This window comes from Labrus mixtus, chromosome 17, assembly GCF_963584025.1.
Source record: "Labrus mixtus chromosome 17, fLabMix1.1, whole genome shotgun sequence".
Classification (NCBI taxonomy): Eukaryota; Metazoa; Chordata; class Actinopteri; order Labriformes; family Labridae; genus Labrus; species Labrus mixtus.
Genome location: NC_083628.1, coordinates 5,053,881 through 5,075,890, shown reverse-complemented (window position 1 = coordinate 5,075,890; position 22,010 = coordinate 5,053,881). Strand labels below are relative to the sequence as shown.

General features: G+C 39.2%; 1 protein-coding gene across 1 annotated transcript in view; it reads right to left on the bottom strand.

Annotated features, from left to right (window-relative positions):
• Window positions 1-22,010, bottom strand: part of brinp1 (bone morphogenetic protein/retinoic acid inducible neural-specific 1) — a 133,418-nt gene that overhangs the window by 64,823 nt on the left and 46,585 nt on the right. Inside the window, exon 3 of the mRNA XM_061061156.1 lies at window positions 5,605-5,795. Coding sequence (XP_060917139.1) covers window positions 5,605-5,795 — 191 coding nt within the window. The remainder of the gene's footprint in view (window positions 1-5,604; window positions 5,796-22,010) is intronic.

Genomic DNA, 22,010 nt, shown 5'->3' with positions numbered 1-22,010 from the left:
ATCCAAAAACATTTGTAAAGCTGTATTTCAAATTATTTAAGTTGTGCATTGCTTACTTAAGTGTTTGCTATCTTGCAATTGCTCTGTCTGTGACGCTGCATTGATATTCTTTTGCATCACAACCACCGAATGTAGGATAGCAGAGGTCTGTAAAATTTGCACCAGCAAAGCTACTGTAACATAGTCAAGAAGGTAATAACTTAAATTTTGTGTTTAATTGGGTACTTCCAAAATCCAAGCATGGTCCTGATTTTTCTGTGCTTATTGAAGCTTAATGCAGCTCATAGTAGCATTTCATGCAAGTGCCTCCTAAAGAAGAGAGCTATGTCCATTTGCTACATCGCACAAACTGTAGTATCTTTAAGGGGAAAAAGCTGTGCGAGAAAGAAATGGTTCAGTGGTCTTTCGTTGTAACCAATTCTATTTAGTTCAGAGGAGGGGGTCTCTAATGGGGCTTTTTCCACTTGACATCTCATCTCTACATGGTGGTAAAAAAAGATAATTCACTTCTTGCCTCTCTCAGGATTATCATGACACTTCTGACCAGAAAATGTAGGTAGCTAAAGAGAGAATTAGCCTCTCCTTTGCACTTTATCACGAGTCTAGTGTGCACATTTATTGGTTCACATCACAGTGTCTATAATGGGCAGTCCCAAGATTGAGATAAGAAGGCACTGACCCATAACTTCAAACAAAATGGCCTCAAGGTTAAAGATAATAAGGTGATAACTCAGACATGGAGAAGAGCAGCCAGAGAGAGGTAAGAAATCAAAAAAAATAAAAAGGAAAATTAAATGTTGGTGTAATACGATGATATTAGGAAGGACGCTGTGGTTGAAAATGATACAGTGATCTGTTCTCCAATTTGAGCCACATGGTGCATCTGTGGCGGTGGCGGTCTTCCTAGCTTAGCCACACTTAATTACATTCAACCTTCGTATTAAATTTCAGCCCAATATTGTATTTCCAATTTCCAAAATGAGAGTCTCAGCATGAACCGTCTTGCAGAATGGAGTGTGCGATATTGCAGCTCTAACCCTTCACACCTGATATCCCTTTTGCACAGTTTGGCTAAATTATTAAAGCTTGGTGTTTGACATTAAGTGGACTGCAATATTCTGGAGAGAAAGAAGTCTCCGGCCTGATTTATTTTTTCTGCCAACTCTTTGGTGGTTTGAGTTGAAAGTCTCAAAAAAGAAATGAGGACTGGACTTTCTCTGCTCTTCCTCTCTCCTGAAGACAAAAGGTCACTATATAGGTTCAATTTATTTCTGAAGTCTGAGCATTTCAACAAAAATATGCTAATTAAAGCTCCCATGAGGAGTTTTTAAACTGGTTATTAACCAGACTGAAATTAATAATGATGCCTCATTATGATCTACAAAAGCAAACAAGACAATCAGCGAAAAGAGTAAGTATTTCAATTTTGTAATTTTTAGTGCCTGAAATAGCAGGCTGCCAGAAAATTACAGTTTTTTTTTTTACATCTCTTACATCCCTATTTGCAGTCATTGATATGGTTGACTGTTAAGATTAGGGATGTGTGTGTTTAGTATGAGACATTTAAACGTCAGCACCCTAGTCAACACGAGAATTACTAGTGGGTTAAACAAATGATTCATATTTGATATTTCCACTCTTGATGCTGGTATAAAGTGAAGTTCAAAGTGCAATGCAGCCACCTGCCACCAACCAGGGCTGTAGCTGGTTAACGGGCCTGCTCTCCCCACTATATACTACCCTGATGTAAACAAGCAGGTGCGTGTCCAGGGGGTTGGCCAGGGGTTGCATGGGCCCCCACTGAAATCTGATTGGCCACCCAAGGTGCCACCCAAAAATCTAAATATATCATTGGTAATTCTCCTAATCAGAGGCGTTACAAATCAACTATTCTGGCTGTTTTCAACAGGCTAATGGTTTCCGAGGAAAAACTCACACTGTCTAACTTGCAATGGACGTAACTGCCAACAAATGTATGTTTGCAATATAAGCAGTGTACAAGCGTTTGCATGCAATCTTCTATCTTTAAATTGTAACTTTGACGTGGTTCTTTGTTTTTGAGAACCAAAAGAATCACACTTAGAAGATTTATAAGTTTCCAAATCGTGTTACTTATAAGTAGGCCTACATACTATTATATAGTTGGAATAGAAAGGTTAAAAGTATTACATTAATTTGTGTTTGTTTGCACATAAACTTCATGCCACCCCTGCATAAGTCAATGCACCAGGTGGGCCACCCCAGTTAAGAAAATACTACCCATGCATGAACAGAACAAGAAAAAAGGAACTAAATGTTGCCAACAGGAGCTTTTCTACAGTTTAGCATGTGTTGAGTTACATGATCCAAGTATGTCTGTACAGTGTTATATCAATGAGAGTGAAAACATGAGCACAGAAGCGTGACTAATTATCTAAAGCAATTTGATTGTGAGATTACAAAGGGGATAACCGTCACAACTGGAACAACTACTAGAAGTGTTTCATTTATACAGTTATATAATACAGGGTTTGGGATTATCTTACTAATTATATATTTGAAATGCAATTGGAAAAGTAATCATTGCTAGCTGCCTTCATGCATCCCTTCGAGCTTGAGATAAGATAAGGGAATCGAGGGAGAAGCCATTTATATTTAGACATGGACAGCAGGGATGCTTAACTTTTATTTTGGGAGGTACTTCCAAAATCCCTCCGTTTATTACTCTTCATTTGGAGACCTTTTAGGAAATGGAAATTCAGTGTGATACAGAAATGTATTTGCCTACAATTGCAGGGTTGTTACATTGTTTTGGTTGGACAAACTTTAAAAAATGCTTCATGAAAAAAACATGTTTCCATGAAAATCACATTTGTGTTACCACTATTTTCCAAAAGTGGTCGACATACTAATTGTTCTTCTACTGTGTTCTTTAATAACCCAGTGCCTGTTGATGGATCTGAGCAATACATTATGATAATCATCCCTCCCCCCCTCCGTTTACCTGAAAGGTCCATGAGTGCAAGTACTTATGAAGCAGATTATCTTCAGGTTATATTCGGCATGTACGTTGCAATGCAATTACCATATGTATGACTGTAATGGTCTGGGGGTGTTGTGTGAATAAAGTCCAAGCAGCATTATAGGCGGCTGATTCTGAAGATGAATTTGTTTCCAGGTCTGCTGGAACCTGCATGTTGCAATCAAATTTGTGTCATTTGCCTATAGTGTAGTAGTACTCAAAATCGGTCTTGGTGTCAAGACCACTCTTTGAAGGTCTCGGTCTCGTCTTGGAATCGAAAGCATTTTGACTCGGTCTTGTCTCGTTCTCAGACAGGGTGGACTCCAGATTGTAAATCAAGACCACCACTGACAGGCTATTTTTCCACATCACTAATGTGATTAGAAGGAAAATGCCTCTTTCTAAAGGAACAAATAACTATAATAACTAATAATAAGAGCGCTAACATTAGCACGCTAACACAACAATGTAGCTCGAGACAAGGACAATTTTGTCTGTCACTTGCACTTTATTTGCGCTTAATTATGGTGCGTTCCAATTCCACATTTTTCCTTTAAAAAACATTATTGTGCCATAATTATTATTACTAATCATTTTTGTGTTCACTGGCAATAAGATTTGGTGACTAGACAGTAGTTAAAATAGTGCAACCCAGAGTTTGGGTCACCTCCAGAGTACACTCAGATAGAGAGGATGAAATACCTCTTTAGAGCATCGAGTGGTACTTCTGTTTGGTCAGTTTGGAGTCAACCTTTCCAATTCACCCAAAAAAATGGACAACTGATGACTCCACAAACCTGTAAAAAGCTTTTGCTATAAATTAAAATGTTGGCTTTATATATATATATATATATATATATATATATATATAGTAATTATCCATTTACAATCTAGTTTATGAAGGAACTTTCGACTTCTAGGTAAATCTAAGGGCTGTGTAACCAAAGGCCAAACATTAGCATGCTGATCATCCATAAAGCTGTACTCCGATTGGCCTTGCTTTGTGGATGCAAGTGCTTATCTGGCACTAATATGTCTCATTAAAATGGTTTAGTAAATCTACTTGTCTTTCAACGTGGTCATTTTAAGGGAGCATAATCTTGCTTCAGAGGAGAGTCATTTGGTTTGTGAACATTTCTCCTGTCTGCTTTGTTCTGCCCTCTTGTGATGTAGCTGCAGCTCTTTTTTTTTTGCTGTAGGGGGGATTTTATTTTTTTCAACACCCTGGAGAACAACTTGACCCCAAACTGCTTCACTGAGCTGTTTTGACATTGTTGCAAACAGAGGGATGAATAATCCCAGACACGATGGTGTTGCAGTTTCAAAGTACATCATAGGGAGAGTCATTGAAAGTGACATTTATCTTTTTAACAGTCAGGGACATATTGCATGAATTAGGTTGTTTTTTTCCGGTGTCTGCCTTGTTTCATAGTGTGTCGCATGGATTATCTGGGATGATCATTTTATGTTTTATTTCCAGATTGTTTTCACCTGTTCTTATACCATAAGTGTCGAAATAAATGTCAGATATGTGCTTGCCTTTAACATGCCTCAACACAAATAACAAATAATCCAGCATTCCTGTGTTAGATGTTTATTTATCTGCAGGTATCGGCCAAGTATTATGTGAGTATTTTTACACCAAAATAACTGTATCTTCTCTTCCTGTAAAACATTTCAAATGTCTGAGGACTCATCCTGCACTTAGTGACGTTTCGGCCAATTTAAAGGTTTTGTGGAAGCTAAGAATCCAATCAAATTCATCCCAACATTATGTCCCGCCTTCTCTCTTGTGATTATTTCTATTTTGTTTCAGTAAGAAATAAGTCATGACACAGCAATGAGATATTCTTGAAGTTCAGTTTAATGGGGATTTTAAAGCTCCTGTAGGGAGTTTTGAACTGGTTATGAAACAAACAATTTGAATGCCTAAAATTCCTGCAGCGGGGTATGTGTCAGACAAAGTGATTAACTGCCAAACACTTTTTTTTTCTCCACAGAAAAGATTCTTAATGATTGATACATTTGACTGTTAGAAGTGGGTAGGACCAGATCTTAATTTAAAAAATAAACACTACAGGGGCGCCAGTTGCCTAGTTGTTGTGGCTGGTTTGTGCGCCCCATGAACAGAGGCTACAGTGCTAGATGTTGGTGGTATGGGTTCAATTCCGACCTGTGGGTCCTTTCCCGCATGTCATTCCCTGGTTTCTGATTCTATCCACTGTCCTGTCTCTAATAAAGGCATATAAGTCCCCCCCGCCCTAAAAGAAAGAAACTCACACATGAAAAAGGTCAAAAGAAGAGAAGAATAAGAGGTAATGCTTTGTCCACAGGGGTTGCCAACATCAACAAAACTAAGTTCCTCACAGGAGCTTTAAAGGCCTTTTATAATGGTATAACCTTGTTTAATAAAATGTACTCAAGTTTTATTTGCAGCCCAAGAAATTATGTTTCTAAAAGGAATGACTCCAACTTATACAAAAAAGTAGTACCCTTCAGTGTAACATATATGAAAACTACAATCTGTGTTGGAAGCATTTCAATCAGTGCCTAAAAACTCAAGCATGGAAATGAGAGAAATAAAACCAGTGAAGGACTCCTACCTCCCAGGGTGGCCGAGATGAGAATATGGGTTCCATATTTCTTGATGATGGTGTCGATGAACTGCTGAGTCGTCGGTCTTCGGCCAAGCAAGCGGACGCTGCGCTGGAACTCTGGCATGAGCGGGACCGGGTTTCGGATCAGGTCCCTTCTCTCGATGGCGGTGTTCCTCACCTTCCAACGTGCAAATTCCCTGAAAATCACGGGGGGGGGGGGGGGGGGGGAACAATCACTGACTGAAGTAAAACAAAGTATGAATTCATGTTTGGTTCTGTTGTCATTAGCTCAACTTGATGCTTGTGCAGAGAACCAGTACACATCCAATCACGCAGTATATGGTCGAATCTGTCAGATAAGTAAGACTGGAACATTTGAATAATTAATGACACTCCCAGATTTGAAAATTGATGTTAGAGTTAAGATTTCAGCAAAGCAAAATCATGCGCATCCTGTAAGAGTCTGATGATTCAGATGTGCATCAGTAGTTTTCTGTTGTGCATATTTATCCGTCTGACAAATGGATTTCACTTTCCTGTCTTGTGTTGAGCGTCTTTGATTGTGTGAGCATGTTTTCATTTTAATTACCCACGTCCACGTTCTGTAAAATGCTCCAACAAAAACAAAATGTGTACCAAAACCAAAACCCGATTGTACCAACCAGCAAAAACAAATTCATCAAACTACCCATCACATCACTCTTCTTCTTTTGGTCTGCAGTTAAAAAATATAGACCTAACAGCATGAATGTTCAAAACATGCTGTGAAATATTTGTTAGATGTTCATGATGTTTGCTTTAGTACCCGCTGAGCCACTTATTCAGAGAACATTTCTACAGACAGACATTACTGCTGCTGTTCTGGTATACTCTGAGGGCTGCAGAAAAAGTAACCCTGCCAGAGGCTAAAAACAGGCGTCTGGAATCCACCTAGCATATACTGGGACTTCTTCTGTACAGAGATGCATGCTAATTAAGTGTTGTGAATTCAGACCATTGATTGTTTTCAAAGTAGCTGCAATGTACAAGGCAAGGACTGGCTTGTTGTTTTCTTGGTTATAAGAATGCTAATTGAAATTGAACATACAGTCTATTGTTGGATTTATTGTTTTAACATCATTTATTGGCCTTTTTATTTAGTTTTGATAAAGGTGTTGCTTTAAGTGACTGTAGCTTTAAGAGAGCACGTCGTGGCACCTTTCCCTCATTGAGCTGAGAGCTGTGCAGGATCGACTAGCTGTGGAGTCACGCGGTTTATATACCGTGTCCTTGTCGGTGTTTGGGTCTGAACTTATGCTGTTTGGATTCAGTATCATCCTGTGGATTCTGTGCTTGTGACACTTTGGTATAAAAGTTGTTTGTCTTTTTTTAACAGGGACATATGCAGTAAACATTGCTTCAGTTAAATACAAAGTAGATTCCATGCATAAAAGTTTAACCTTACAAAGGCCTTGGAGAGTGGATGATAGCTTCGGGATGCACCAGGAGGACACGTGTAAGCCAGGACTACCAGCTAGCTTTCAAGTTTTGTCAATAACATGGATAATTCAGCATATTTGTGTTTGTCTGTGAAAGAAACATTCATTTTCTTCGTCATCTGTTCTCTCTGTCGGTCAGAAACGCTTCTATTTCCATATGGATTGAGCACATTCTCAAACACAGATATCAAACATTTGTATATAGGTGTGTGTTGATCCCTTCTCACTACTGGATGTGTGAAACATATGCTCACATGTTACCTAAGAAATGTGAGTTTGCATCCATACAGACAAATCAACACTGTTGAGAAGAGATTCTTCAGTCTATAGACGGGAGGGGGGAGAAATGTTATTTCCTAATTGCTGACTGATTGTTTTAAAAGCATTCGCTCAGAATTGGATTTAGATTGAATTAAGATATATGATTGATGCAGACTTTGGGATATAAATGATGAGACCAATTACAGTAAGTGTTCGACTTCTAGTGAAACAAAAGCTCCATTGATAAAGAGGGAAACAAAAGGCTTGATATTCTAAAGCCTGTTGTAATTGAAATATGAATCCTGTTAGACTCACACAAAGTAAATATCAACCCCACACACACACACACACACACACACACACACACACACACACACACACACACACACACACACACACACACACACACACACACACACACACACACACACACACACACACACACACACACACACACACACACACACAACACTTGGAAATCAACTGAGCCATTATTTTGCTTTCTTTTAGCTCCTTCTTCAGTGACTTTAACATGTATTTTCAAGCAGTCTTGAACAAAAAAAATAACAACAAAGAAAATAAACACAGTGTAGCAAATTCTACTTCTTCCTGTTTGATAAAATGATTGACTGACTTGAATGAATAAGTACATTTACACTGCAATTAACCACGCAGTTTCCTTCACTGCAAAAAAAGTGCAGTTCTTTAAGGCCTTGTGTCCACCAAACGTTTTTTTTTCTGAGGCCCAGTGTCTTATTTCAATCGTTTTCGATGAGGAGAGAGCGTTAAGCAGCAGCATGCGGCTTCCTGGAGAAAAGGCGTAGAGCCCAGCATCTTTCTTTCCGAGTGCTCCGGCTTTCCACTTTCCAGAAGGCGCTGTTGACGTCACCTGCACTCTTTTCTAAATGTAGGATAAACCCCTGTTGTTTTTCCCAATTTTCTGCCCCATGTCTGTCAAAGTCTGTTTGTATTTTGTTCCATTCACCTGTCTTACATCACCCAGAATCCCACCCCATGGTCTGCTTAGATGTTGTTACAAATGCCGTCTTCAATTCTGTAGATTTCTCCAGCATCATCGACACTTTTTTGTACTTTGATCTCTGCTGTTTCTGGCCTCTTTATTCCCCTACACTATAAAAACATCAGACGTCAAAGTTATCGCAGACTTACTTAAGCCAAGATTGAGCATATTTTAAGGATCTTCTTAATATGAAATATGAACTGCTTCATGTTATAACCTGATAAACGATTTAAAAAAGATTTTAGCAGAACAGAAGGCAGAGCTGGATTTCTGCGCTTCCAAATAATTAAGTTGACCCTCTCCCTAATGCTGTGTGTACCATCGTACCATGAAACTTTATAAATATGTGAGAAAAAAAACCATCTTAAAAGCAATTATTAAAGGAGCTGGTTCAACCACAATTAGCTACATGCACATGGTTTTTATTTTCTACGTAGTCGAGTTCATTGAAATTGCACTAAATAACCCTTAGCTTTGTAAAGGTTTGTTCAAGAGATTGTTTTACAGCTCAAAAGTGCCATTATCCCAACTATCTAAAGTGGTTATTTCATTTAAAAAAGTAGTGAAGGAAAAAGTAAGCAATGCAGATAAAAGCTGCAGTGCCTTTATAACAGCTTCATCCTCTTAAGTCTTTTCCTCTACAGGCCTCCAGGGCTCCTCGTAATGATTTAGTCATGAATAGGTGGGTCCCCTCAAATTGATCCCTGGTTACTTCTTTTGAATTCTCTGACACGTAGTCAGCGATGTGTCAGTCTGCCCGAGCGCTGCTTGACGGCAGCACTTTTTAATGCTCCATTCAGCACTCTAAATTAACATTTAAAGTTGAATTTTTCTTTCTGCCGGAGCACACTTACGTAATCGGCAACATCTCGGAGGTAATATCTTGACGACTCACTCAAAGAAGAGGTTATCGAGCACAATCAAAGAGCAGTAAGAAGTGAGCGTGTACTATCAGAGTGCTTATATAATAGCTGTATAGGACTTTACAACTGACTGGGAGGGCCCTCTTTTTCTATTCTCTATCTAATCACATACAGCATCTTTTTTTTTTCTTCTCTCTAGCCAGATTTTCAATAAATGTTTCATGGCAGATTTGCAGACTCTTTCTTTTGTGAACTTTGCAATTTCTGAATTCTGCAAAGACACAGGTACTAATCTAGCGGGACGGGGCCCGCTGCCTGATCTAGTACATGCTGATTCAGCTTCCACATAAGGAGGTACACGTTGCTGTTATTTCGGAAATCTAGAGCAAACATTCAAGCCAGCAGAGCTTGCAAGAGGCTTTTAGATTTGCAGCCATGTACCAAAAATGTCTCCCTTTTCATGCTTTGCCCAGCACTCTCACTTTAAAAAAAAAAAAACCCTCCCTCTTTTTCGATATCACATCACTTCCAGTGAATTCTCCCCTTGGCTCCGTCACTGCCAATTATTGTATAAAACTTTATATGGCGGCCATATGTACTCGGGCCCTCATGCCCCAGATTAAGCATGCCAGCAGATGGAACCTGCGACATGATTCAGTGCTCGACTCTGCAGCTCCAAGACCAGTTTAATGACCTATCAGAAGAAGTTAAGAGGAGATAAATGGCGTCACAGCTGCAAAGGAGGGAAATGGGTGCGCAGGTGATTATTGCTTTATGGTGTTCAAGTAACTGGTGCGGGAGGGCCGGTACATTACAATTGCCTGTGTGGAAAGTGAGTCTGTGACCAATAGACAATACAGGATACATGATACAGAGGTTAAAGGGCGTAAAGACTTATGAATACTTATTTTTAAAATAGAACAGACAGCCTTCATATGGTGATATTCTGTGGGCAGGGGTGCAATTGGGGCCCTGACTTGTGCAGGAGAAGGCATAAAGTTTGTGTACACACACATGAATTCTAGATTCTGATATATATCCAACATACATACAAACTAATATGGATAGGAAATGCATTGTTGCAATCAAACAGCCAGCCAGACATCTTACATAAATCAGAACGAGACCGTTTTTCATCAGAGATCATTTAAACTAATAAATGTACCCTTGGCTAAAGCACGAGTTCTTCTATCTACGACTGTAGTTTTAAAATAAAGGGGGAGAACAATCATGTCTGAGGACATGGATGTTGAAATATTCCCTTTTCACATTTAGCTTTCTCATTATGTGGATACAGAGAAAATGTAAAATACATATTAAAATGTGTAATAAAAGAGAGCTCTGGGGAACTGAAGCTAAGTCTGTCAAAGTCAACACCTGAATAATAAAGCAGCGCTGCTTTCATCCGCTTTGGAAAGACTGACATGAAGTGGGTACAATGTCTGTGATACACTCCTGTCCCTGGTAGAGCCGAATCGCAGAGAACGCCTATGAACACATTTGAATTCATCTTTTGAGGATGCAAAAATTCAACATGAAAGTTAGACCGGCAGAACGAAAACAAATTAAAAATTTAACAGAATGCATTCACACATTTCTGCCCCGTGTCGGGATTTTATGATCCTCGGATTAATTGATGTTTACAAGGGGGCGTGACGATTCATTCGCCGCATCAGTGCACCCACTGTAAATTATCCCAATTCAACTGGCTCAATCTGGGGAAAATGAAATAAACAGGATGAATTACCGTGATTTTAGTAATAATCGTCTTGAATGGATAAGAAGTTGATACTGCTTTAGTGAAAAAAAGATTAAAACTGTGCTCCAAAGTTGTCCTCCATTAGATTTCCATGAAATCAAACTTGTTCTCTTTATACTTCTATAGAGCGGGGTTCTCTTTCAAACACCCAGATATCTTAGAAAAAACATGTAGTGTAAAATATTTGCAGATTTGTCCATAAAACAGAAGAAAACACTAACTACACTATGTACAAAGAATAAACCAAACAAGCAGCAGTTACACATTAACTCAACAACATACAACAAAAAGCAAACAAGTGAAATCCTTAAGGGGAACAAACTTTTTTTGTAACCTTGTAGCCCCTCCCACTGGACGTTATGAACACATAACTCATTTTGTAAGATTTATTTTTGGGCTTTTTGTCCCTTTATTGTAGAGATAGGATTGTGGATAGAGTCTGAAATCAGCCTTTTTTCTTCCCTGTAATATCCATTCAGTGTGTTTAGATTCATTGAATAACATCTGGTTGGATTTCATGGTTAGAGAAATTCTTCAGCTCACATTATGTACTCAGAGACATAATGTGGCATTATGAGTCATGGTATGGATGTAATCCAGTGCTACTATTTCATCTCACTGATATCAGCCTCTCTGTTTACTCTCCTAATGATGTAACCAGCTGCATTATCTTTATGTAACTGTTACTTCCTACTGACCCTGCTTCACATTAAAAGCGCTCAACTGGGAGTTACAAGGTGGCTCTTATTGTGAAATAGTCCTATATAGTGACACAGTAAAAGCCATTGTTATTGTTACCTGGGTTAGTGCTAACTGCACTAAATTCCTGTTTATTTCAACTTCCACAGCAATTAACTGTGACGGTTACTGTCGGAAATCCCACTTTTCATGCAGTGGCTCTCCGTAACAGAGTTTGCAGCTACAGACTACAGCAGGCTGTTACGTTACTGACGATACATTCCTAAAATTGTTGTCACCCTTAACCACCAGCTGATATCTGTATGACACAGACACGGTGAGAGGAAACTGAGAAGAATTGCCTTTCTGTGGATCCATGCAGGCCGAATCAAGGGCGTCTAATTTTTTTCTACAACGTTAAGGCGGAGGGCGTGTGCTGTTAAGACGGCCACCTTAACTACAACCCTACAATTCTACAATTCACTTAGCAGACGCTTTTATCCAAAGCGACATACATCAGAGAGTAAGTACAACACAAGCAAGGATCTAGAAAAAAGGGAACAATGTCAGTAAGAGCAAACGATCAGCTTTGAGTCTGATTGGACACACATTTTCTGACAGGAAGTGACCAGAGGCAAAGCACAACATTGAGAGCAGTTCTTGAGAGCTCTAATCAGTATAGAAACCATCTTATAAGTCGTCGTTATCAAACAAAAACCATCGTCATTACCATCATCATCATCAATAATATGGAGACCATCATCATTAAGTTAGTAGGTATTCATGAAAGAGCTGGGTCTTTAGCTTTTTCTTAAAGCTGCAGAGAGACTCTGCAGATCGAATGGAGTTTGGAAGTTCATTCCACCACTGGGGGGCAACAGAGGAGAAGAGTCTAGTCAGCGTCTTAGGACCCTGTTGTGAAGGTTGGATCAGGCGCCTTTCATTGGCAGAGCGTAGAGGGGAGGGAGGGAGTGTAGACCTGGATGAGAGAGTTAAAGTAAGGAGGAGACATTTTTTTGTCGCTGTTTTGTAAGCGAGCAGCAGAGTTTTAAATTTGATGCGAGCAGTAACTGGGAGCCAGTGTAAGGAGATATAAAGCTATAAAGCACTGCAGGAAATATTTCTTGTAAATCTCTTAACCGATAGTGATATTACAGAAAATCAGTGGCATATGTTCATAATGGTTAGTTTATCTAGTTTTTTCATTCTTTTGACACTCAAAACTTCTCATTTTGCACAATTTAAAGGTGTTATAATTTTTTTTTTTCTTCAAGTGTAGCTATGGCGTATCACCATGCCTCCCAGCCAGCATGTTGTGTGCTTCAATTAGAGCCGGGCTCTGTATTGACATTCAGCGAATATTCCCCTGAGCTCTGACAGGGGCAGGAAACGACCATCATACAGTGTGTCACCACAGGCACACTGTTGATCCCGGGCGCCGGAGCCGAGATTAAAAAACCCTGAGAGAGCATGACAGACATTCAGGGGAGGAAGTGTGGCCGCACGGAGGGAAGGGGAGGCACAGCTTGTTGGAAGACAATCTCTGACTAATTGAGTGGGAAAAACGTGTCGGTGGGCGCCTCATAGATGACATCGAGAGGCAATAAAAGCAGGAGTGACAGTCACTTACAGAACTTGTCATACTTGGCTTTGTGTTTTCCTCTGTCCTCCTCAAACGTCTGAACAGTCAAATACAACACAAGAAGACGTTGTTCAGTTACATCTTGACCTTTGTCAGTCTGTGGTTATAAAAAACAAAAAAAAACATTTTCTCTTCGATTGAGGCACACAAACAACCATTTATGATGAAACAAAGGGAATAAAAACGTAACACCTAGCTATAAAACATGCGAGTGTTATCAAAACAGCCGCGCTTCATTTGAAGCAGACGAGGCGTTGTCATAAAGGGCAGCAGTTCAGCACGAGGCGAATCACAAGAAGATTTAAAGGATGCACCTTCATAGAAAGAACACAAAAGCACCAACAAAGCAGGACAAAATTAATCTGTCATTTCTCCGTCTTTTTCTTGGTGTTCAATTCTTTGAGTGGATGCAGAGCAGACACTCAGCACGGTATGTTTCATGATAAATCAGGACACTATTACTGAAGCAGCTTGGCTCACATGTATATTTGCATTGAATATACAATAATTGCTTTGGGAATATTCAACTGATAAAATACTGGGGCTCCATGTACATGATGTAAATAATGAAATAACACCATGGTTACGGCAGACATGTCTTCTGGTACGATCTCTCTCTCTATCTCCCTTCCCAGTTTCACCCTGTGCTTGGAGAGTTGTTGACCTGTACGTAAATGTTGTTAATAGCGTTCATGACATTATTTTCAGATAAGCCTTAACCCCAGAAACTTGTTTTTAAAGACAGCCTTGATTTTGGTGCCCCCTGTGGACAAGGCCGCAGAACTTTTCTCTGCTGACTTTATTCTGTTCCTTTTTTAAAAGGTCCAATATGTAAGCTATCTACTCAATTAAATCATACAATGACCCTACTATATCATCAGATATTATGGAAACATGATGTGTTGAAGTGCTGGCTTCTCTGAAAACAATGCAGCAGCCAGTATGTCCTCCTTCTTAGTTTCAATTCCGGACCTGAATGATCAATGGCTGTCAATTACTTTATCTGACTCCTACCACCCGGGCAGCAGCAGCTTCAGGCATTAACAATAACAATATAGAAATAACAGGTAATGTCACTGATGTTCTTGCTTGCTTTTATAGGTCATAAAAATATATCACTATTCATTTAAGTGTGTTTCATAACCAGATAAAAACTCTTTACAGGAGCTTTAAGGAAGTTAAGGACAAGTCTGTACCTCTTGTCTAATGACTCCTTAAATTGCAATATCTAATAATGGCTCAGAGTTATTGAATTTATGCAATATTGCCAACGGGAAATTGCAGACTCCTGATTCAGAATTGACCTAAATGTACAGTACTTCTACTTTTTGAAGAGTACAGAGTATGATAATCTAACCTTGTACGACATATAGGAGAACACAGACAAGGGGAATCCACCGATCGTGTTCTGTATACACTCAGCTCGTAATGATTCCTTTTCTACAAAGACGCTGTCAGAGAGTTGATGATTCAACCCTGTTGTAATTTCTGTAGCTGCAGTTTATGTTGTACCGAGTTACATCACTCCCCAGCAGTAGAAGCAATTTTTTTTTTCATAGTAAGCCTGTCTATCACACACAAATGAAATTAAGTGTGCAATGGAAAATTAAAAAATGTTGGCAATATTAAATATGTAATATTTCGACAGCTTTGATGCTGTAATAAAACAGCAATACATGTTTCATACTGAGTAGGGAAATCTGCGCTAACTTGTTAGGCCGAAGGAGTCACATCTGTTCACTGACATTTCCAAAGACAGAGGAAGGATTTCAGCATCTGTTTGGCGCTCGTTCAACAACATCACTGATTGATTATCGGGGTGTGACATTTAATTATCAGAGCTGTAATCAATAGCAAACCTGACCAAAGGAAATGTGAATCAAAAGGTGTTAGAAAACAAGTCCCTTACCCGTTTGATTAATTATAGATGAGTGTGACTCATAAAAAGCTACACGTGTTAAAGTCATACAATTTTAAAACATTTAAAAAAAAATCTTTGTAGTGCAAAAGAAATACCCCGAATGAACCTTCCTGTATTTTTAGCCCTGAGGTTTTAATTTATAGATAAAGATGCAATATTCATCGAGCTGAGAGTCTCACTGTATACAAGGATACAATATTCATCCTGCCGAAGTCACACCAAATGTTTAATTCAGAGCTACATTATTTTTGTAAGCCTCCACAGCCGTGGGGCAAACCAGACACGGCACTTCCTTCAGCTGCCTTCAAATTCATTCATTGGCCAGTTTCTTCATATCACCTTTCACATGATACATGTTTCATACCTGGTGAGTCAGTCAGTTTTGCTATTCTTGCCCATATTCCCATGAGGCATATTTGAATTTACAAAGGATGGGAGAAGAGCTTATGGTTGCCATTCATTGTTGTTTATACATTTGGCTTTGCATGAATATGAAACCTTACTAGGGCCCGACCGATGTTTGGGGCCGATACCGGGGGAGAAATATATGCTAGATCTGTAGAGATTGATAAATATATATACACAAATGTATTTTGTTGATCCCTAAAATGCAGGTATCCAACACTTATGTAAAAGATTTACAGTATAACATAGACAAGATGATCACTCAACTGGAAAGTAACTGCGCCTGTGCTACATGACTGGTGAATAAATCTAGTAATATCTGTGCATATTTGCGATAAAATTAGCCATGACAGATAGTCACATATGCTAATATCGGCCGATATTATCAGCTGGCTGATTTATTGGTTTGGGTTTGTGTTTGTCTTCATCTAATACAAAGCCATAAACAGCCCAAATGTTAAAATCTAAGAAGAAGGGGCACCGAAGTGTTTATGTCACGCGCTCCATGTACAGAGGCTATAGTCCTCATCGCAGAGGCTGTAGGTGCATGTCATCCCCCGCTCTTTACTCCCATCATTTCCTGTCTCTCTACAGCGGTTCTATCCAATAAAGGCAAAAAAAAGTCCAAAGATATAACATTAAAAATCAAGGGAGAATATTTAGTTTCCTCCAACAAGATTGAACTTGTTTTCAAAGTGCCTGTGAACGCAACGCTTCACTGTAAAAAGCTGTGTGTGTGTGTGTGTGTGTGTTCGGGGCCACTGATGTGGTTTTGGTGATTTGTCTGCTCCTCCTTATGTGAGAGAGGAACAGACAGCATCCTTTTTCATGCTCTGATGAACGATGAACCTTTCATTTTTAGTCATTTGTTCCACTACTTGTTTGTCGGGGATGACTTGACTAATACGTCAATTGCTGGTTGAAAAGGATACAACACAACAACAGCTTTTTGAACTATCTACTTTAGAGAAATTTATTGTCACACAACAAAATACTCCCGAGGGTAACGGGCCATTTCCAACAACAAATCAAAAGGAGCTGCGACGGGAATGGCTGTCTATCTGATCCTTGCTCTAAAAGTTTAAATCAGCTCCGGCTGAGCCCAAATGTGTTTGCATGGCAGCTTCATGCTAACAGGGAAGCGATTTATGTGCCCTTATTGGCATTGCCAGTATAAGCCTCTGTTTTTTTGTAGTTATTTTCAGTTCAGTCCGTACATCTCCCTGTCTCCCTGTTTGTCTGTCTCTTTGCATCTATCCATTTTCCCTCTTTTTGTCTCTCCCTCATTTCACTTTCTTGTCCAGGGGGTTGTCCACCTTTGAGTTTGGTTTAGCTCGATATGTTTGCCTGTTTAAAGGATGTTTGTCAATTATGAAGACTTACAGAAAATACAGAAAGATATAAAGGTATTTCTGCTGAAAAACATCTTCCTATCTGGTCACGGCAGATGGCTGTCCACCGATGATTCTTGTTCTACATGAGGTGTCTGTCTGTACAGAGGCGTTTCTAGTCAACACATATGGCAGGCAACTGTAGGGGGCTCCTGAGGGTTCACAAACTTAAACCAAAGAAGTTGCCCAAAACGTGCAAATTTTTTTTTGCAATGACAGCACTCACTCTCATTGCCCTGCTAAGCGTTGCATGATTGCAGTGAAACCAAAGTTTGTCAAAGAAAGTACACAAAGAAAAATGAAGATGAGTAAGCGTTGGGACACTCACAGACATAGCGGTGATGAACGCTGGTTTAAGGGCCCCCCGAATGATTTTAGCCTAGGACCCTAAGACTCTAGAATCACTACTGTATATGTAAAAAGGAAGTCTATTTTTTGCCACTGCTGCCATGTCCTTGAGGTTTTGATGGATTAATGGTTCTTCTATTCATTATATATTTTCAAGAGTTGCCTTTTATGTTAAGTGTCATAAAAATATCGCTGTAATTTGACGCAGTAAAAATATTGGTTTCAATGGCTTGATGGATTTAAAAAAAACTATCAAAGCACATACTTAATCACAACTCCATGAGATTGTTCACAATGTTTCTATTTATGAAACTGCTTTAACATAATATTGTGACATGGAGACAACGCTTATGCTAATGAGCTTCTGTTCTGATTAGCATAAACATAATGATCCATCAAAAAAAAAAAAAAAGTCATATAAAACGAACAACAATGACAAAAGCACTGGACTCTTAAATCTGCTCTCAGTTAAAGCAAACTTTGACAAGGGTGGATCTCTATGGAATTATGGATGTTTGGAAAACGGGAAGTAGATTCTTAAAATAAGCATCAGATTAGTTTTTAGGAGTGCAGATGACTCTTATCACCCTCTGTGTTATATTTACATGGGTACTCTATTCTGTGATTCATTTATATCACCTGGGGGCGACTGTGGCTCAGTTGATAGAGTCGGTTGTCTCTTAACCAGAAGGTTGGGGGTTTGACCCCAAGCTCCGGCGGCTACATGTCCGATGATTCCTTGTCTGATGTTTGCTTATTTTTAATGGTAAAAGAGAGGTGAGGCAGTGTGGGATGCTAGAGAGGTGACAGCATCTATTGTGTATTGTGTCTCAAACTGTAAAATTAAATAAACATGAAGTAATGATTAGAGCAACTTAATATCAGAGTGGTATACAATATGGGCCAAATAGGAGTGTGGGGTGGGGGGACAGGGAAATCATCTCCTCCATCATGATATCATTTCACTTTGGCTATAATACTTTCCTATTAAAATTAATTAGCAAATGATCCAACTAATGGAGATTTTACATTAAGGCACCCTGAATTATTTACAAAAACTATTAAACATGTCATAGGCATCCCTTATTGAATCCTTGCCACGCAGTTCTTTATAGAACCCGGCTCAGCTGACTGATAGCAATGCACCGCGAGGGCCTTCGACAGAAAACGCTGGCAGGCAGCAAGGAATGGGGGAGACTTTGATCCAATAATGGTAATTCCCCCATGAATGACTTTGTGAAGCGATTCTGTCTTCCCACACAGTATTGACTTATTCTCTTTCATTCTGTACATGTTGTTCCCACACAGAAGCAGAGCCGCACTATCTCGTCTACTTGGATATGATACATTTCCAGGGATGTAGGATAAATGTTATTACATTAAAGACCACCATTTGACTCAGCAGGGTTTATGTACCATCCATATGCGTCACGTTTCAGAGGCTGTCTCCCACCTGGAACAGCTTGTCAAAGAATTCAACGAGGGGCTTCCATGATTTCTATCTCGAGTCGCTTTTACATTTGTCCATTTCATGACTAACCAGGTATGACTGAGGCCTTGAGGGCAAACAACTGGTGAATGAAAACCCAATTTAACTATTTATCCTGGCATACTCTTGATACTGCATAGAATACACTGCTTGTATGATTAACAAATAAAGCGGAAAGTAGTACTTGTAAGTATGGGAGACTGGGGGCAATTGTACCAGATTTTAACATTTTTTAAAAACATTTTAGCAAAACTCACAGATCACTTGAAATACACTCATAAATCTTTAATAAAACAAACATATGCATGTGTATTGATTCATAAGAATACTATATTAACAAATAGGAAAATGACTTATATTTAATCTAATGAAAGAAGTCAGGGTGATACAACCAATAGTCTGGAGATAACATTGATCTTAGTTTAAATTCAAAGTCATCTAAACTTTCGACATTAGAAGAAAATTATTGTAGACCCCAAATAAAAAACCTCAACATAATTTTTTTGTTGAAAGCGTATTCTGTGGTGAAGTGATACTGCTCGACTTTAGTAGACAGAGAGGAAGTCCAATACTGAGAATTGGTAGAGTATGTGTTATCACTCCGTGATGTTGGTCTACTTAAATATCTGCTTTATCTGCTGAGTGTTTTAATATGCAGATGACATTAATCTTAACATAGGAAATATATAACAGCATGAACATAACACACTCTGCTACAGCTCTAGTAATATACTAGCTAAAGCTAATTAGCATGTGATAGCACATGAGGTAAATGCACTTTTGTGTAAATTCTGAAAATTTTGATTGTAAATTGTTGGATTAAATTCATATTCTTTGCAGTTCTATCCTAGCCTTCAGCCTGGCATTTTTAGTGTACATGTAGACAGGGGGAAAGGGAAATGATATGTTATTGTTGAATCTGAGATGTTGGCCATGACTCATACGTCTGGAGCTAGGCTAGCAGTTTCCAGTACAGCATATGTTGTAGGTCACAGGGCACTGCTAAGCCAGGGGACTGTTCTGAGCCTGTGTGGTCAAAAAGGAAGCAATACCATATATGTACAAACAAGAATCATGTCTGAAACAATGTGGCTTTCTGACAAATTATTCCTTACAGGTTATAACTCTGATTTGAATTTGTTGAAACAACAGATGCAACACGGTACTCTAATGTTCTACAATGCATAACATACAGAGAGGATTAGCATCTTATTGTCCCTTGGGTTGCAGTATTAACAGTTACAGTATGCCGTAAGGGAAGGCCCCCATAATTGTAGTCCTAAAAACCCCTGCTCCTGTTTTTCCATGTTATAATGCAGCCGCCTGATGGAATGAAAAAAAGGACAAAATCCAGGCCTTTCATGGTAATAAGGAGGCAAAGCCCAGTAATAAATCAAACAGACAGAGATACAATTGAAATCCCGTAGAAAGCTCAACCACCAAATACCATTGAAAATATTAAAGAATGAATCTTAATCCCATGCCTCAGTGCGTGGTGAGGGAGGATGGATGTGATTGTGGTTGGCTTGGAACTGTTTGCTTGTCCTTGTTTTATTTATTCTCACTTCAATACTGGCCTGGGTGAGATTTCGGAAACACAGCAGAGTAAATAGTGCAAGAAATTGAAAGAGGCTATTTTGAAATTCTGTTAAAGTGCTGCTGCTGCTAAAAAAAAAGGAGACACATTCAGCGGAGAGGCCATGTAAAAATATCCAAGTGACTGTTCCAAGCTAATGGGTTTAGATAAAATTAGATGCACGTTAACAGTAAATCGCCTCCTTACTCACTGTCAATGTTCTCATGTGTCTGTCAAATTAATGATGATACTGTATGGGCTGTCCAAGAGGGAGGGTTTTGAATTTTTTAAGTGACAACTGACACTCCAAAAGTGTCCTCATAAGCACTTTTCTGGCAGACAATAAGGTCTTAAGATGAAATCTTCTATGACAGATAAGATAAGTGACACCTTGTAGGTTATGCATCATTTCAAATACAAACTGTTAGATGGACTCGACTGTTTGATATTACATTGTAGCCAATTCTACCAGGATAGTGATTATTGTGTGGCACAATTGTATCACCAAGCCATGAAAGAACAAATGCTGATTGCAACAACATCTTTTCAAGTCGTGACATCATGCAACATGCCCCGATGCCTGCAGAGTCCATCTGTGTAAAATGGTGGCATCGGGCCAATAATGACCATTCTGTTGTCAGGGCCATCGGAAAGGGAAGGACGGATAGACAGAGAGACAGGAAGGAGAGAATCTGTTATGTTGGAACAATTACGCCAGGGTCACTGTTTAAGTAGAAGCACGGCTTCTGTGCATGCTGCCACATTCTGTTTTAATTTACTCTAGTTTCAAGTTCTAAACAGACGTTAAAGGTGGAGAGGAAGAAATACGGAATCCTTCCCAAGTTCAGACATGATTCTATGAATGAAAAAGCAGATGCATGGAGTGCTGCATATGTGTTGAAACATGTCCAACTTTGAAGCTATTGAAGAGGTCTAAGACACTCAGAGGGGTATGCATAATAAGTACCTGCCCCGATCAGTGGCTGCCCCGGTGAAGGCCAATATGGCTGAAACATGTGGGCATGTTTTTAGGAATCTGTAGCCCTGTTGAATTAAAGGCTTTTTATGCATACTCCTCTGTTACCTCAGACCTCTTCAATTATTCTATGAATGCTTTTCTGTTCTTTTTACTGCCCTGTTGTTTGTATGAAACTCTCCTGTGGGTCTTTTGGTTGGATCATCAATATCTGTGATTTTTGCTTCTGCAGAAAAATGGATTGACCCCCAAGCTAATTCATAAATAGGCTCAAGTGAGGGCATGGAGAAAATAAACAGCATGAAACCAATTACCTCACTACCATAATGATACAGCTGATGCAATGAAGTTTGGTCAGCATTTACATAGCAAGAAATATCAAAGTTGCTTTTTATTAATTTAGCAAGAAGAGGAGTGTTTACAAGAATAATTTCTACTTTATTTCAAGATTTATTTTGGGGCTTTTTGTGCCTTCATTGTAGAGATAGGACAGTGGATAGAGTTAGAAATCAGGGAGAGAGATAGAGTGGGGAATGTTATGCGGGAAAGGAGCCCCAGGTCGGATTCGAACCTGGGACGTCTGCCTAGAGGACCATAGCCTCCG